Here is an 18,246-nt window from a genome sequence, read left to right on the forward strand (position 1 = left end):
TTATGATATAGTTAATTATAAGGTAATAAACATGAAATTAATGTTGGTGAGGTATTGATTTGATTGAAATTTCTTTATAATTGTTTAAAAGAATGCTATTAATAGAAAACCAATTCTTTAAATATCTTAATAGAAAATAGATGGACTTTAAGAGTATCAATATTGTTATTTTATTTACTGAACTTATAAGAGTATGCTCAGCATTTTAATTTGTATCTGACATTGTCAGAAGATAAAGAGCCAAGCAATGACCAACATTTTTTCCAAGAATATTATGAGGTTTATATATCAGGCTCTTGTGATTGTTCATGCTTCTTATGCTGAATCTACAAATTTGCCACTTGCTGCAAATCCAAGACATTTATAAGTGCATGGTAAACTAAAGAAGCAACAAGCGTCATTATCCACATGCTTGTATATGCTCTTTTGCCAGCTATTACATTTGATATACATTATGTAATTGAACATAATAAAAATAGCCAAAATGAAAGGAAATGTAAATATCAGCAAAGTAGGTGGTAGCAGATTAAAATTCATAGAAATGGTGCTACATAACCTATAAATTAAATTTTTGTTCCTGAATCTTTATCAGAAACTTTTTAATTTAATTATCTAGATATAAATATAAATATATATATTTGTGCTACGTTAAATAAAAAATAAACTGCTGAAGTTATTTGAAACAATGTATTTACTCTGATTCAATGAAATTTTAAAATATACAACCTTAAACAAGAGTTAATTATTGAATGCAAAGATTGAAAAAATTCTCCAATTAATTAAAACATGGAGAGCACAAATATTTTTCAGTCGGCAGTTCTAAAACAATCCAAACTGAACACAAACGTGTGGATGCAGCCCAAGCGCTCTTAGTAACTCATTCACACGCTTGCACATGCGGAAATTTGCCATAGTTTGGCAAACTAGGTTCGTTTAGCACCATGGGAACTGGTATATAAAGTCACTCCACAGGAAAAGAAAATTGCTAATGATCATTTATTGAATTTTGATGATTCTTAGGGAAATGGAATTGAATTTCAGTTTTATCTTAATTTTAAAATTGATTTAAAAATGTTTTTTATTTTGATAAATAAAATATAAAAATTTTTTTTATCAAATCATGAAAACGGTAAATAATAATCTATAATGAATAGTTCTTTTTAAAAAAATATATACACATAAATTCAAATATTAATTAACTTACGTAGATGCAGTGTTGAGGTCTGCATTGATGCTAACTGTCGAAGACATGTTGTCAACTGACAATCCTTTGTTATCCATGCTTCTGAAAAAAAATAAAAGGAAAGAAGGTTAATATATTTTCAATGTTATTAGTATCTGATTTTTTAAAAATAACTAAATGAGAATTTTATTTAGAACTAGTATAGTTATCAAAAAACCTTTATAGCAACAACCTATGATGGGTTTGGGTTTGTAAGGAAATACTGATCCTAAACCAACATTTTTGCAAGGAGTTGATTTGGTAAGAATCACATTTCATTGCCAGATTTTGATCTAATTTATAATACAAACTTACATTGGTTGGATGTGCCCTAGGAAAGAGTCCCATCCCCAGTATAAATAATTATAGACAACTGCAAGGCTTGAATCCAGGCCTGGAAGATAGGAGTAAAGGGCCTAACTCATTGAGCTATCCTGCTCATAAATATAAATATTAATTAATAACTACTTATTACTTTTCTTCTCTTTAACCTTTATTTTGTGAGGTTTTATGAAAATATCGGTTTTTTGATAATTGGAACAATTCAATCAATGGAATTATTATTATTTTTTCTGCAGTTTATAATCATATTTATAAACATTAAAATGCTTTAATTGAATTAGCATTCTAACATCTAGAAGTGTTTGTTTTTCCAAATGCTTTTAGGATGTTATTTAGTTAAACAACTGCACATGACCACGTACTCAGCAGGTGAAAGGAACAGACATTTATAATCCTAATTTATTGTGCATGAACCATGTAGCTTAATATAAAATAAATGCGTGAAAGATTAATTTTCTAGATAATGATTGCTCAGAAGATCATATGGTTTAGCTAATAGACTAGATTATTCATTCATGATCTCAGGGATTACAAAACGTTCGTAATCCAAGAGTTGTACTGCTTCAAACTTCAAAATGATGAATTCACAATAAGGTTGGCCATCATCACAAATATTACTTAATAATAAAAAAAATGAATTAAACTAAAAAAAATAAATAAAAATAATTTAAAATCATTTTGGAACAAAAATATGTTCGTATATATTTTAATTGTATTAAAACGATACACAGTTATATCAAACCTATTTTAAAATGTTTTTATTATTACATTGAATTTAAAATGTTATAAGCTTAACTGTTGGGCTTATAGGAAATTTTCTCATTTCTAATTTTTTACCTCTTGTACATTTTTTAAGGGAGTTTTAAAGTAGATTTATTTGAGTTTTTCTTAGGAAACCACAGATAAAAGCTAACCACAAAAAATTTTACTTTTATCCTATAAGGTTGAGAATGGACTATGGTTCATATAGACTTTTTCGTTCCTCTTAAGGTATAGTACCTACCCCACAATATGACCACTCATTTATAGGACACCTCTTATAAAATATTACATATTATAATATATTATATTATATAATATAAATTATATATTATATTAATAATATATTGGAAAGGAGTTTGCTGGTCGAGTGGAATTCTGACCAAATCACCTCTTGCACAACCGTTGGTCTAGTAGCATTGTGAAACTGTTGGGTTATTCATTAAGGAATAATTAGATAAGATAAGCACAACAAATTTTCCCATAGTGTCAACTATAATTCAAATTTTTTTTTATCTTGTTCCAACATACTCCGATAAGACAAATATGCATACATTTTTAAAGCAGTGATAAAATTCAAATTTTATTGGATTAGAATCACATGTATGAAAAAAAAAATGTCACGTTCAAGAAGGTCTCATTGCAGTTATCAACACTCAAGTGCCTGATAAGCGCTTTATCTAATGCACTTAAATATTTCATACATTTTATTGAATTCCAGATTTCCTGTTCGAAAATATTGATATTTTTGTTTTCCAATCGATTGTATGTGACTAGAAGATCAATTAACTTATTTATTTATGGAAATTTAGAACTGTAATATAATATATATAAAAATACAATAAAGAAATGTGAAATATACTTCAAAACACATAATATTCTTGGGAAGGAACCACCCAACGGTGGTACTTCAATTATTGCTTTAAATTAGAAGATCCCGTGTCCATATTCTTTTAGACGCCTTGGATGATTATCAGGGATTGTTAAAGAGGTTCATCTATTTCGGGCCAAATCTGCAAGGAATGGGATGTTGAGGTCTTTATGGATGAGTTTATTTGCGACGTAATAAGGAGCATCAAGGATTTTGAATTGTAAGGATCGGATACAGGAGAAATTTGAAGTATGATGAAGCCCCAAAGCTCAATTCCAAATGTCCAAATTTGTCTGATAAGCATTGTATTAGAGTTTTTTTTGTAGCTAATGTGAAATTTAGAGCTTTTATTAAGTAGATGTCGTAATCGAAATTTACAAGCATGTTCTTACCGTTTCAGTCTAGTATGGGGATTTCAAGTAAGTCCCTTGTCAAGATAGAGTCCTAAGTTTGGATCACATTTAAGTTTTTTTTCTTATCTGTATTTTTTTTTTTACTAGTTTTCACTTGTAATAGGACTTCAAGAATACTTGTAGGAATTATTTGTTTGTTTTTTTTTTTGTTTTTTTTTTTACTTTTACTAAGTAATGCCAATGTAAGAACCATTTAGCCCAATGTTTCCTAACTGCTGGTCCGTGGATGACACCTTAGTGTTCCGCGCGATGTCAAATAAAATTTTTTAAAATTTTTACAAGTATAATAAATTATAAAGTATATGAAATGACAGATTTTTGACTTTTAAGTTGCTAAAATACGGTTATGCTTTTACGAATTTGTGATGTTTTTTAACTGATTACTTAAGTGTTTGTAAACATTTCAGATAATCGATGTTATAGTTCAAACTTCCAATAAATTTTAAGTTTTTAGGCCCCCATATTGCCAATGGGTCCAAAAATCTGAAGATATTTTAGACAGTTTTTGAACACATTAACTACACCTTTCAACCGAAAATGAAGTTTCTACCTTTTTTAATTTAACAACTTGAATCCAAGTTAATTTATTGGAATAGGTATGTTTTAATGTAAGGAATAATTTTCACTAAATACGCCCTGATGTTCACGGACAGTCTGTCGTTAAAAAGTCTTGTTTATACAAGCATCAGCTATTTAAGAGAGGAGACAAATTTTACTATTTGGGGATTCCTTACCAGTGCTATGATTGGGTGATGATATTAAATAGATTGATGATAGAATAAAAAATTCGGAGTATTTGATTTGATTTAAAACAGTGGTGTAGTAGTACCAAATCCCAAGAGGAGAAAAAGTCAAATATAATGAAAACTATTACTACGAAGATAAACGTCATAAATTACTTTATAGCAAATTAAACTAGCTTTAATATGAGTGGTAATAGACATTTGTACGTCTCTTGGTTCCTTAGATATTGATTTCCCAGAATAAATTCACTAACTAATGATTTTTATATACATTTTTTTGAAATGTTGCTTTTTAAAAATTAGAAAATTATTGGACGTAACTAACTCAATTAGGGCTAATATTTCAGAAAATTTACTCTTCTTTAAATAATGTTCATTTAGATTTTCTAATGTTGGTAATAGTTTTTAATATATACAGCTCCGAATGAAAAATTAATGTTTTGAAACAGCCGTAATTTTTAACTTCCCCTATCTATACTTGGCAGACTCATCAGTTTTGACTAGAAATTATACCTTATTTTCATGAAAGTAATTAAAAATTGGGGTGAGATAACTGCCTTTTTTTTTCTTCCCGGCTCTTGTACTATCTGGAGGACTCCATAATCCACAAGGTTGACTCCAAGCTACATTGTAACAGAAGATAATTATTTTCTCATCCGTTTTCGTAACCGGGTGCTTGGAGTTAGTAGCATTATGACTTACCATAGTGCCACCGCGTTACCGTTAAAAAAACTATAGTATAAACAAATTTAAATCTGTGTCTTGCACAGAAATAAATGTTTTAAAGTTTGCCCCTCATCTCCGGATGTTTGCTAGTAGTATTCATATACTATTGATAGAAAAGGTAATATTCAATTTAAATTATGTAACCATACGTAATGCAAGCTATTAATTTAATGTTTTTTCTGTTTTAGAGGGATCGGAAAAGAAAAATTAAATGATGTTCTATTAAGTTTTCTGCTTTAAATTATTTATTCTTTAAATTATTTCTTTTAATTTATTTATTCATTTCAGTATTTCTTTAAACTAACTTTTTGTTTTTGTAAATCTATATATTATTTTTTTTTTAACTTATTTATTTTTTTGTAAACTGGTCTATTGCTGTGAATATTGTGTCTTTGGTTTGATTTTACATTGCTGTCTAATGATCAATTCGTTTAATTTGTTAAACGGATCGAACGTGGGTAGCGGAAAGGGAAGGTATGAAAGAGTGATAGGGAGAATAAAATTGTTAAATAAAAAAAAAATTAAAATATTTGTGTTTAGTATTGATTGTTAAAGGAAAACGTTGAAACAAAAATAGTTTTTTAAAATGTAAATAGCTTTGGGGCTCCACTAAACCTTCGAATTCCTCTCGTATGCAATCTTTACAATCCAAAATCCTTCGCAAAATCCTCAATTCTCCTTATTTTGTTACTAATAAAACCACCCATAAAGACCTAAATGTTCCTTATGTAACCGATCTAGCCCGAACCCGATATTATTCCTTCCATAATAAACTCCCTAACCATCAAAACCCACTAGTTTCTAACCTTGCTTCCTCTTCCATTCCTGGCAATCCTCCGAGGTGCCTGAAAAGAAGATGGCCTCGTGACCTTATATTGTAAACTGTTTTTAGAGTTCTACTACTGGGTAGTTTATCTACATCCTGTATCATATCATTATGATCAAATTTACTTGTTGTATTTTTTATACAGTTGTAAATATCAATAAATAAATAAATACAAAAAAAAGAAAATCATGTAAATATATGTATTAATCGAGTATACATGTTCCATGATGGATTAATGGGGTACGCTGTGTATTGTAGCAACCCAATGTATAGCCTAATAAAACATTTCTCTATGGAGCCTCGAATGAAAAATAATTTTTTTTTATTTAACATTTTGTTAAAGCCGCTATTTTGTATTGCACCTAACTGTACTTTGCAGGCTCATCAATTTTGACTAGTAGCTATTCGTAATCTTCATTATTATTATTATTGGCGCGACATACCAGAGAGGTCGATGTACGTAGGAAATACATCACGCGTTTCATGACGAGGTGTTCATAGGGTGTGTCCGTCACTCCCACGTCTACTTTTGTGAGTGCCACCCATTGGCTTACGGGCCTCACAAATGCCTGGGGGGAGGTTGTGAGTAAGTATTGCATATTTATATGCTTGAAAAAATCCCGGATAGGGCCGGGGACTCGATCTCGTAATCTTCAACTTGGTAGACAGGCGCGTTACCACGCTCCTACCGTGACCCCTCAATTAATTATTTTTATTAAAATAATTAAAAATTGGAGTGAAATAACTGACTTTTTTCCTACCGGAATCTTGTACTATAGCTGGTTCATATCCTGACGACCCAGTAATAATCGAGATAAGGTTACAAAATTATCAATCGATATTGTTGACCATCAGCTTTTCCAATAACAACACAATAGCAAACACAGGTTATGATGTCATTGATAACTCCTCCCTTTTCTGAGAGGACATTCATATTATAAGTGATTCGTGTTTTGAAAAATGGATCACTTTGGAAATTATATAAAATTTATTTTTGCTTTCAATTACCTATTTACGAAATATTAAATAAGTGAAATTGTTAAAAAATATTAATAAAAATGTGAACCCATGAAAATGTGGAAGCTTTGGGGTTTTAATACTTTGAAACGAAGCACTGCTGCTTTTTGAACGACTATACAAGATGATTTTTTCAAAACATGCTCAACCGCCAGATTTTTCTCTAATTAAGGGTACCCGCATTATGAGGTTGGGTGGACCTCATAGTACAATTTTTGATTACTTTAATGAAAGCTATGTATAATTAATAGTCAAAATTGATGTGTCTGCCAAGTATAGGTAGGGGGAATAAAAAATGGCAGCTGTTTTAAAAGGTTAAAAATAATTAATTTTTATATCTTTAAAAGTACCAACAACAATAGAAAATGTAAGAGAACATGATTTAAAGTAGAGTAAATTTTCTAAAGTGTAAGGCCTAATAGAGCTATTTGCGTTGGATAGTTCTCGAAATATAGCTTTTTAAAAAGCCACATTACATAAAAATGCTGTTCGGAACGTACTGAAAGATCAGTAGTTAGTGAATTTATTTTGATAACTCTATATTTTAAACACCGGTTAGCACTCATATTAAAGACAGTTTAATCAGCTATAAAGTATTTTAAGATGCTTATCTTCGTAGGAGTAATAGTTTACATGAAATTTGCTAAAATAAATTGATTTACAGTTGTTTGGACAAATTTTCATTTGCTAAATTTATATTCATATGTGAATATCATAAAAGCTACTACCTCTACGAAGATAAGTGTCATGAAGTACTTTATAGTAAGTTAAATTTCCTTTATTTTGAGTGTTGGCAGACATATGTGTGTCTTATGGGTCTAGAGATATATTTTTCAAAAATCAAACAATTATATGAACAACTAGAAATTAACATTTTGTGAGTTAAAATAGTTAATAGTTTACATGAAATTTGCTAAAATAAATTGATTTATAGTTGTTCGAACAAATTTGCATTTGCCACTTTTTTATTCATATGCGAATATCATAAAAACTACTACCCCTGAAAAGATAAATGTCATAAACTACTTTATAGAAAGTTAAATTTCCTTTATTTTGAGTGCTGGCAGACATATGTGCGTTTATGGGTCTAGAGATATATTTATTCAAAAATTAACATTTTATACTGACATCTGTACGTCTTGTGGTTTTTGAAATAAAGTTTTTCATAAATCAAACTTATTGTCTGAACACCTATAAATCAATTTATTTTAGCAAATATCATGAAAACTACTATTCCTACGAAGATAAACATCATGTACTACTTTATGGCCCAATAAACTGGCTTTAATTTGAGTGGTAATAGACATCTGTACGTTAAATAGTAAATATAAATCACTAACTAATCTTTCAGTATATTTTTTTTTTCTGGCGGCCGAGTGTGATCCTGACCAAATCACCTCCCTGAACAACCGCTAGTCTAGTAACGGTACTTCCTCACAAAGTGCTGCATCCCTCACCCTTCATGTAGCGGTACAGATTTATTATTACATATAAATATATATATAGTTACAGTTGTGAGATGTTCGCACCGTAAAATATTTTTATATTATTTTTATTTCGAATGTGCTTAAATACTAATAAAAAATATACTTCAATTAGTCTTGACATAAGAAAGGCTATATTAAAAATTTACTGTCTAAATACATTACTGTTAAGTTAAAAAAAAAAACCGTTATTCAACCAGTGTTATAATATGTAGAAAATAAATATTTATACATTCTTATATTTCGGAGTTTTTTTTTTCCGTCTAACACAGCTAGTTAATACTATCATAAAGGAATTATGATTTATTAAGGGATAAAAGATAAATTTTATGTCCGCATGATACCAATTATTGCGTAACATTTAACCTTTACAGAGATGTTCTTTCTCTCTGGCGCATTACCTCAGATTATGGCGAATTTTAATTTGTGATATCTCGTTTCCAAATAATTTTAGAAGTAAATAACAAAATGTTTTTATTTACTAATTTTCAATTAAATTGTACTTTGGCGTCAATGTTATTAAAGGTTTATCAATGTTTTTAAACACTTTAGTTCAAGAACAATTACTGCGAAATCGTTTCTTTGAGGATAAAATACTTATTTAAAACAATACAAATCATAAAACGCATATATCGCCCATTCATTGGTAAAGTGATCTATCTGATAATATATGAGATCATTTGGTTTGAATTATATTTACATATTTAAAGTTAGTAGATAATATTTGATTTATATAATTGTCGATATTTTTAAATTAATGACGTCACATATCCAGCGAGGTTGTTTTGAAATTGCATGTAGAATAGACAACCACGTTAAAATGACAGAAAATTAATTTAAATTGTAAAATATATCGATACACCACTTTGGCTTTAGAACGACGATCATGGTTGAGAAGGAATCATTACTTGAGTGTAAAAACGATTGATCGTGTTGTAACAAATTATGAAGAAGATGGTCAAGGGTGCGGTCAGTGAAAACATAAAGTAGTTAACAGCTATTTATTTCCCGACGTTTCGCCCCACTTTTAGAGCTTCATCAGGGCTAAAACGATTCAAAAACAACTAAAAATATTTGACATAGTAGGAAATAAGATACAAATCGGTAGATTAAGGTAGGGTTAAAGTTATGTAAATATAAGCGAAAAGGAAACTATATGCAAATGAAAAGAAGAAATACAAATATTATTAATATAAAATAGACAATGATAAGAATATAGAAAAAAAATTACGCAAACTATTTTTATCGCATTATCTATTTCATTTTAATACTATCTTTATTTCTTCTTTTCGGTTATTTGTGTATAATTTTCTTTTCATTTCCATTTGCATAATTTTAGCCATACCTTAATTTAACTGTATCTTACTATCCACTATGTCAAAATATTTTTAATTGCTATTTATATCTTTATTAGCCCTGATTTGGGCAACAAAGTTGGGCGAAACTTCGGGAAATAAATAGTTGTTAATTATTATTTTTTTTTTTACCGCATCCCTCACCATTTTCTTCATGACTCATTACAAGAGTAATTTAATTACGTGTTTCAGTTCCTAAAGGTACACTAAAATATCCGTTAATTGGTCCAAAACATATAAAAAAATAGTAGTTTTGAAGAACAATTAATCAGAAGTAACTTAAGACAAAATTAGAATTACTCTAATTGTCTAAAATAATTTCAATTACTCTATACAGTCACTATAATTGTAATTGGCACTCTCAATTAAAATTACTTCTTGAAGCTAAGTAATTGTAATTATAATTACTTCCTAATTATTAGTAATCACAATTAGAATTATATGTAATTTAACTCTCAAGTTAAAACCATAATTTATTAATAAATCTTTACGCTAACACGGAATCTTAAACTGGATATCATTTTCATAGTTGTGAGCCATTGTTAAGAATTTGTAATTACAATTAAAATTACTTCTAAGTGTCTTAAAATTACTTGGAATTTTAGGGAAAAAGTAACAATTACATCAGAATCTAATTCGGAATCGCAATTACTTAGGCTCGGTATTTGTAATTGTAATTGGAAGACCACAATTACAATTACAGTAATTCATCAAGTAATTGCAATTATTATAATTTGTAAATGAAATTGCATTATTGTAATTCCTAATTACTAAGTAATAGCAATGAATTATTCCTCAACCCTGCCTACGATATTGTTTGTACTTTTTTTTAATAATAAGTTTTTACAATGAACCTCCTTGGCATTAATTGTACAAATATAAGAATATTTGTTCATGTAGATCCAGTTTCAAAAGCTCCTTAAAATTGTTTAGTTTAAAATTATGGCCACATTTCACCCATAAATATACAGTTTACAGAACTGATTAGTTTAGAATGGCATTAAAATGGTCATAATTTATAACTTTTATTCATAATTTATGACATTTATACTTTCTAGAGACAAATCAAATTTTATTTATTACATTTTTTATTACTTTTTTACTGACCTTATAGATCTTTGGACGCCACCTCAACCACTCACTCATGCCTAACCGTTTTAAAGTTTGAAACTTTCTGGGCGCTTGAAATAGCGAGTGGATATTACATCTCCTGGGAGATGTTTCTAGTGTATGCTCCAAATTTTGTTATTATTCCTGCGAAAGTACCGACATTGCGTTTCTGGCTTATGACCTACATTCAAAAATAAATATTTTTCAACCAAGAAATTATGTACACTATTATTGTATTTTTTAAGGGTTCAGACAAAGCATTCTGCGAAAGGGATTAAAGAATGTCTTTTTAAATCAAGAAATTCAATAGCAACATTTTCTTCAATCTAAATTATTAAAAAAAAAAGAATTTTTTACGTCATAAAACCTCCTAGAACCTCTAAGAAGTGTAAAGAACATGTTACAAGAGTACAGCACTTATATCCTTGGATTCCATGATAAAAAAGGGTATACCAAAATCACCCGCATGGCAAGGGAAAATTAGTGTATCTGGCCTAATATTTGAGGGACAATCTTTTTTTCAGTGTTTAAAGTAAAGCTTGAATTAAATTGCTTGAATTTAAAAGGAAAAAAAACATTATTACAATATTGCAAATGTATATCAGGTTTAGGAATAAATAACATGAAAAATGAACCATAGTCATCCTACTTTACGGTATCCATAATCATAAGAGATAGTTCACCGTGGATGACTTATACGAGGAGAAGATAGTTGGGGGGGGGGGGAGTGCGGTCAAAATATAACACAAATAAGTTGAAGTGACTTATTTATTCGTGCCAACGTTTCCGCCAGAATTTTTAGCCTTCATCAGGGCTAAGAACAGAACAAGATAACAACCAATGAATACAGAAAATAAAAACTTCTCCTGGTACGGTTTTCTATATTTAATATTGATACAAACACATTTGATTCAAATATACTCTCAACATTTATTTTCAAAAACTCTTTAACGTTTCGGCCCTCAGGCCATTTTCATGGAGACAAGTTTCAATATTGATGTTATATTCATTAAAATGTTTCCCTGCAGGCTACTTACCCATGTCAGATAAAACTTTTTATATTTTAAACCTAAAACTTTTTCACATCAATTATTGAATGAGTGAATGATATTAGTAAGTGGAAATAGAGACAATAATTTATGTGAAAATGTTTTATATGGCATGGGCAATTAGCCTGTAGGGAAAAAAATTTTAAAGAATATGACTTCAATATTTAAGGTTGTCTCCTTGAAAATGGCCAGAAGGCCGAAACGTTGGAGAGTTTTTGAAAATTAATGTTGAGAGTATATTTGGATCAAATGTGTTAGTATTAATAATAAAACAAACCACTCACAAACAATTATTATAATAAATAAATTTAATACTTCAATATGAAATATGATTTCAAATATAACTTCCAATTTTACTAACGAAAAAAATAGATGTAATTATCCTCTTAAAAAAAATCAGGTATATGGAATATTTCTAAAAATTTAATTGTTTGTTTCTTATCGCAGATAATCTTAAATTCTTAATCCATTTCATAACCAATAGGTTTTTTTTAATCCGTGATTAGTATTACAGATTTAATATAGTCTAGAAAAGGACCATGAATGTGTATTTGGCAAGGTCAAACTTCTTATAGGAGGATTACTACTGAACCAGTACCGCGGCATCGATCTCCAACCTTGAGTTTTCTTTTCCTTAATATCTTGTGAAATCTGGTGACTGTGAAAGAACAAAAATAGTTCCTGTAAGTTGGTTCAGGTTGTATTCAAGAAATTGGGAGGAAAAGATGTTCTATTCAAGTTATTAGGGGCAAAAATTATTCTTGAATTCTATACTGCACGATTGTCAAATCCACTTGTTGGTTAATAATAATATTTTGTCAATAATATCAATTAATATCATATTATTAATAATAAGGTACCTGAACTAATAGGACTATTTGGTTAGTATAGAACTCGTATATTTCATATAATCTTATTATATTAGAGTATAATCCAAATAAATAATAACTAATTATTAATTAAATATAAACAAATCCAATGAGATCATCTTTACTCTCCCTCGTAAACCTCTACTGTTCATCCCTACTGTATCTTTTTTTATATCCCACTGTTGAACAAACTCACTTCGTAGGTCTCATTCTTGACAAGAGACTTACTTGGAATCCTCATATTAGACTGAAATGACAAAAAACTGCTCGTAGATTTTTTACTATAGTACTCTGTTAATATACTATGGTGATCAGTCTAATTGCGGCATATGAAATTTAGCTTAGGGGCTCCACCAAACCCTCTAATTCCTTCCAAACAATCCAAAATCCTCCGAAAAATCCTAGATATTCCTTATTACGTCACAACTCATCGATAAAGACATCAACATCCTATTTGTTGCAGATTTGGCCAGAAATAGATATACCTCCTTTCATCCCCAAACCCATTAGTTCTTATTCTCTCATACTTCGGAACTCCTATTAATCCTACGACGGATCTGAAAAGGAGATGGGTGGTTCCTTACCAAGATTATCATGTGTTCTGAAACTTTTACCACATTTACTTATAGTATCTTTTTAATACAGTTGTGAATTTCAATATTTAAATAAATAGAAAAAAAACCTTTGGGTTAAAAATTGAATGGGAAATAAAATGAGGAATTGGTAAGCAAGTTATGCGAGGATCCCAGAGTCATCGGTTCGAAACAGTGTGAGTTCGATTCCCACAAGTGGCAGTTAGTATTTATTTCCCTATCCCGAAGATTGTTATTTGGCACTCTCACTCTGCTAAGATGTTTCAATTTTTTTACTGTTGGGGTTGGCTAAAAGGTCCTATAGGGCCACTACTACATTACTAGTACTTGGACCAATGTGCTCTTCGATGGTACCATATAATTTTTTTTTTTTACTTTATTTATTTTATTCACAACTGTAAATGCATTTTTACAACCAGGGAATCAGATGTACAGAAAGAAAAAACAAACAAACAATGTCATGAAGGCATGAAGGTTAAGGTTATCCAATGATACCTCTCCATTAAAATTGAAATTTAAAAATCAATTTAAGAGGTCCCTATTCTAGCTCCTTCGTAAACGTCGTATCGTATCTGGTAAGTCTCGTGTTGATAGTCCTTGAATTAGAGGGTTAGTGTGTGTTGGAAGTGTGTCGTGAAACCGTTTATATAATGATTTAATGGTTGTTTGTACGTAAGGAGTTCGTAAGTCTTTGTGTAAGTTCTTGTTACTGATGCAGGGGGGAGCGCTACTGATCAGTCTTAGTAATTTTTATTGAAACTGTTGCAGTTTCAGTAAGTTAGTTTTTTTGGCATATCCGTAAATTTGTGAACCGTAAGTCCAAATTGGTCTGAGAAGGTAAGTATAAATCTTTAGTTTTTCTATTCTTTTATTTAAAAGATGAAATAATAATTTTAGTCGGAAATTTAGCTTTTGTTTTGTTATTTTTATGTGGGATGTCCATGTAAGTCGTTTGTCTAATGCCAATCCAAGGTATTTTACTGTACCATATAAATTGAAAATAAACACTATCTAGCCCAAGGTTATCGTCTTAGATCCAAGCTTCAAATTTCTATCTATTTTTTTACCCAATTCCCACTTACAAACCTCAGTCTTATCTTCGATCCTATCGCATTATTGGACGAACATCTAGTTCACAACATCTGACCTCGTTTCCCTCAATCAACTATATCGATATATTTCCCTCAATCAACTATATCGATATATTTTTTCCCAACTAACGAGACAATTCCTATCCTTAACATGATAAAGTAATTCATTGCATCTCTAGAATATCCCAGACTTCGTTAAACATAATTATCGAAATATTTTGCCTATGTACACGAATTCTCCCGGAATTCTCGACTTTATTGTTATGAATCCATTGATTTTCCACTTGATATGTTTATACCAAGCTTATCTTTATTAATTTCAAGGAATGCATTCCCATTTTCAATTCGACTAATCGTATCAATAGTATTTTCTGATATATAATCTCACTTTGATCTTTATTAATGATTTATATTTATTATAACGCTCATGTAGTTTCATAACTGGTAACATGATGTAGCACTTCGTAGATCTCTACTCACATGCTGTCCATTAACCACGGAGTGATATTAATAAGAATGTCAAATATCGAAATGAATATGAAATTATTAAAACAATATATTAATATTTCTATTTGAAATTTTTAATAAAATTCTCTCTTTCTTTAAAACGAAATATCGATATTTCGATTGAATAAAATCGGAATATCTTAGCTAATCTTCGATATGTTTATTAAAAACATTTGTTAAATATTGAAATGGATATTCAATTATTAAAACAAAATATCGAAATTTTATTTTATTTTAATTTATCCTTTTTTTAATCTAATATATCAGTATGAATATTGTTGTATGGATTCAAGATAATCTTTGAGTTATTTTTTCTTTTTATTAAAGATTTAAATTAAATATTACCTATGTGAAAGAATATGATTTTTAGAGTTTTAAGTGTTAATTGTTAATTTTTATTATTTATATTTTATATTTTAATTTTATTCTATGTTTTTAAATAGAAAAAATATGTATTGGGTTAAGAGAGAAAATATGAAAAAAACTGTATAAAATAAAAGTATAGAAAGAAAACAACAAAAATGATAAAATATCTAAATTTTTTTGTTTTGAAAGGGCGTTTAACAGCCTGGTCATCAACGCCCGTTGGTTGTTGGTTTTGGTAAGGCCTAGTTGTTCCTCAGTCATGCGGTCCGCACCAGTGGGATTTGATATATTATTTAGTTAGGCAATTATAATTTGTTTAATATAAAAATAGATCGTAACGATATTGGAGAATGGATAATGAAAAGCATAAAATAATAATAAAAAAATAAATAAACATAAAAAATTAAATATATTACTTATTTATAAGTTTACTCTACTATGCCTCTATTTTATAAGAAATAAAAAAAAATTGTCAGTCTAGATATAAGTTAGGTTTGTATTTAGTAACCCAATACAGTTAGACAGCACAACCTGTTTAGAATAAAGTTTTTTTTTTCTAGATGTTAATTTGAGACCCTCCACTATTTTATCCTGTAATTTTATGTAAAATCAACTAAGAAATTCTCTATACAATTAAAACTAAACTATGACATATTAAAGATAAAATTCAAGTCCTTAATGCTATGGTTAACAGTTAATATATCTGTAAAAAATTCTAGTGAAATATTAATAAAATTTTTACTTTGGCATGGCACCGTCGTACACATCTCTGCATTTCAAGAAGTACTTGGTTATATTGTTCGGCATTTTTTAGCAGTTATACGAAAAGATGAGATCGAAATGGAAATTTACGTGAATATTTTAAAATATAAAGTAATAATAATTTTAAAAAATTAAATTTTTTTTCGAACGACTAGTGAAAAAAAATCTTTTTCATTATCACTGTGGCTCACAAACCGCACACAATAGACTGGATTTTCTCGTCAAGTGGAGCTGAATTTAAAGGGCCGCGTGACGAGATTCCGTAATTCCTCCTTATCTGTATTGCCACTTCAGTTGGGAGGTTCCTGAGGAGAGATTTGTAGGAAATACCATCCTAACTTTGTTTTCTCTTAACACTGAGTCATAAAAAACACATGCCAGTATCGGATTGGAATTATCGAGACTCTGTACGATTTAGCTAAATTGAGATTATAAATATCTTAATACCATTCATGGGTTTCCCTGAGGAAGCTCTGGGACGAGGGATATCTGGTAAAGAAATCCACCCTAAATACGTCCCAAAGTTTTGAGTAGATTAATTAACTGGTGTTGAAGTTATTACTATTTTTGAGAAAAAAATTGAATTTTTCTGTTGTTATAATAATTCGTATTTTAAAATTTCTTTAGTTCAAAATAACGAATATGATTTTTTTTCAGGGTTTGTTTGGCCTTTATTAATAATATTACTGTATTTGTGTATACTTGTACCAAGAGTGCGGTGTAATTGGAAGTGGGGAAGAGATGGGCCAAAATTATAGGTAAAACTAATAGCTAAAATTGCCATGGTTACAAGCCTTATTTATGAATGAACCATTGATAAGTAAGTATCGAATCTACGACAATTTTAGCTATTATTTGCCTAGTTGCCTAACTCTAAAGTGGTGTGCATTTTCATTCCATTATTTTTTTTTCTCGATATATTTATTGAAATTTACAACTTTACATTATAATACAATCAGTAAATTTGATCTCAGTTATAATGGAGTGAAACAGACGTTTAGATAACTACCCATTGGTTGCACTCTAATGACGTTTTTACACTAGCAGGTTTCGTGCCCATCTTCTTTTTAGGCGCCTCGGAGGATTGCCAGGAATGGAAGAGGAAGCAAGGTTAGAAACGAGTGGGTTTGGGTGGTTAGGGAGTTTATTATGGAAGGAATAACATTTAGGTCTTTATGTATGATTTTATTTGTGACAAAGTAAGCATTGAGGATTTTACGCGGGATTTTAGATTGTAAGGATTGAATACGAAAGGAATTCGAAGGTTTAGTGGAGCCCCAAAGCACAACTCCATATGTCCAGATTGGCCTTATTACAGTCATGTAGATCAGTCTTTTGTAATGAATTGGAAGTTTAGACCGTTTGTCTAGTAATTGCTGTAATAGTCGAAATCAAAGTGCAGTTTCCTGTATTTTCAGTTTTGTGGGAGGATTCCAGGTTAAGCGTTTGTTAAGTTGTAGTCCAAGGCAGCGGATCTGTTCGACAGGGGTAAGTTCAACATTATTAAAGGAGACTGTAGGGCAGTCGGTAGGTATGGGATTCCGTTTAAATATAAATTTGTATCATTGATCATAAATGTATTTAGTCTTCATCATAGAACATTGAATATCATTCTTTGCATAATAGATGCAGAGTTCGGAAAAAGTCAGTTCACCAATCGAGTGTGTTCTAAACAGCAAAATGATTACGAGGTGTTAATTGGGATGAGTCTTTTTATTGATTTTTTTATTTAGTGATATTAACAACTGTATTTAGATAATATCTAGTAAATATGATGTAAGATCAAAATGATATAATATAAGTGAGTAGAGAAACTACCCATTGATAGCACTCCAATAATATTTCTACGCTTGAAGGTAATCACCATATCAACATTAAACTAACTCCATAGGTTTGAGTTAGTTTAGCGTAGTAGAGGTTAGCAATGCTATATTCTATCCTAAACTTCCAAATTAAAATTCCAATTTGAAATTCCAAACTAAAACCGGAAACAACTGTTCTTATATTTAAAACAATCCTCAGGCCACTGCTGATGTACGGCTGTGAAGTCTGGGGAGTGGCATCTTTCACGAAAAGGAAAAAACTACAATCTTTTCAAAATAAACTCCTAAGAATCGCAGTTATTGCTCCTTGGTTCATAA

At 29.8% G+C, this 18,246-nt stretch overlaps 1 protein-coding gene across 2 annotated transcripts in view; it reads right to left on the reverse strand.

Moving 5' to 3' along the window:
- Positions 1-18,246, reverse strand: part of LOC106678241 (proton-coupled amino acid transporter-like protein pathetic) — a 230,208-nt gene that overhangs the window by 10,122 nt on the left and 201,840 nt on the right. The window contains exons 1-2 of one of the 2 annotated variants that reach the window (XM_014416655.3): positions 16,086-16,307; positions 1,205-1,285 (exon numbers count right to left, since the gene is read on the reverse strand). In XM_014416655.3, the coding sequence (XP_014272141.1) occupies positions 1,205-1,285; positions 16,086-16,150 (146 nt within the window). In that variant the 5' untranslated portion in view covers positions 16,151-16,307. Of the gene's footprint in view, positions 1-1,204; positions 1,286-16,085; positions 16,308-18,246 lie in introns of those variants that run through there. The other variant, XM_014416656.2, reaches the window with a different exon arrangement.

Source organism: Halyomorpha halys, unplaced genomic scaffold (genome assembly GCF_000696795.3).
Source record: "Halyomorpha halys isolate HHAL.00 unplaced genomic scaffold, Hhal_1.1 Scaffold130.1, whole genome shotgun sequence".
In the NCBI taxonomy this organism is placed as follows: domain Eukaryota; kingdom Metazoa; phylum Arthropoda; class Insecta; order Hemiptera; family Pentatomidae; genus Halyomorpha; species Halyomorpha halys.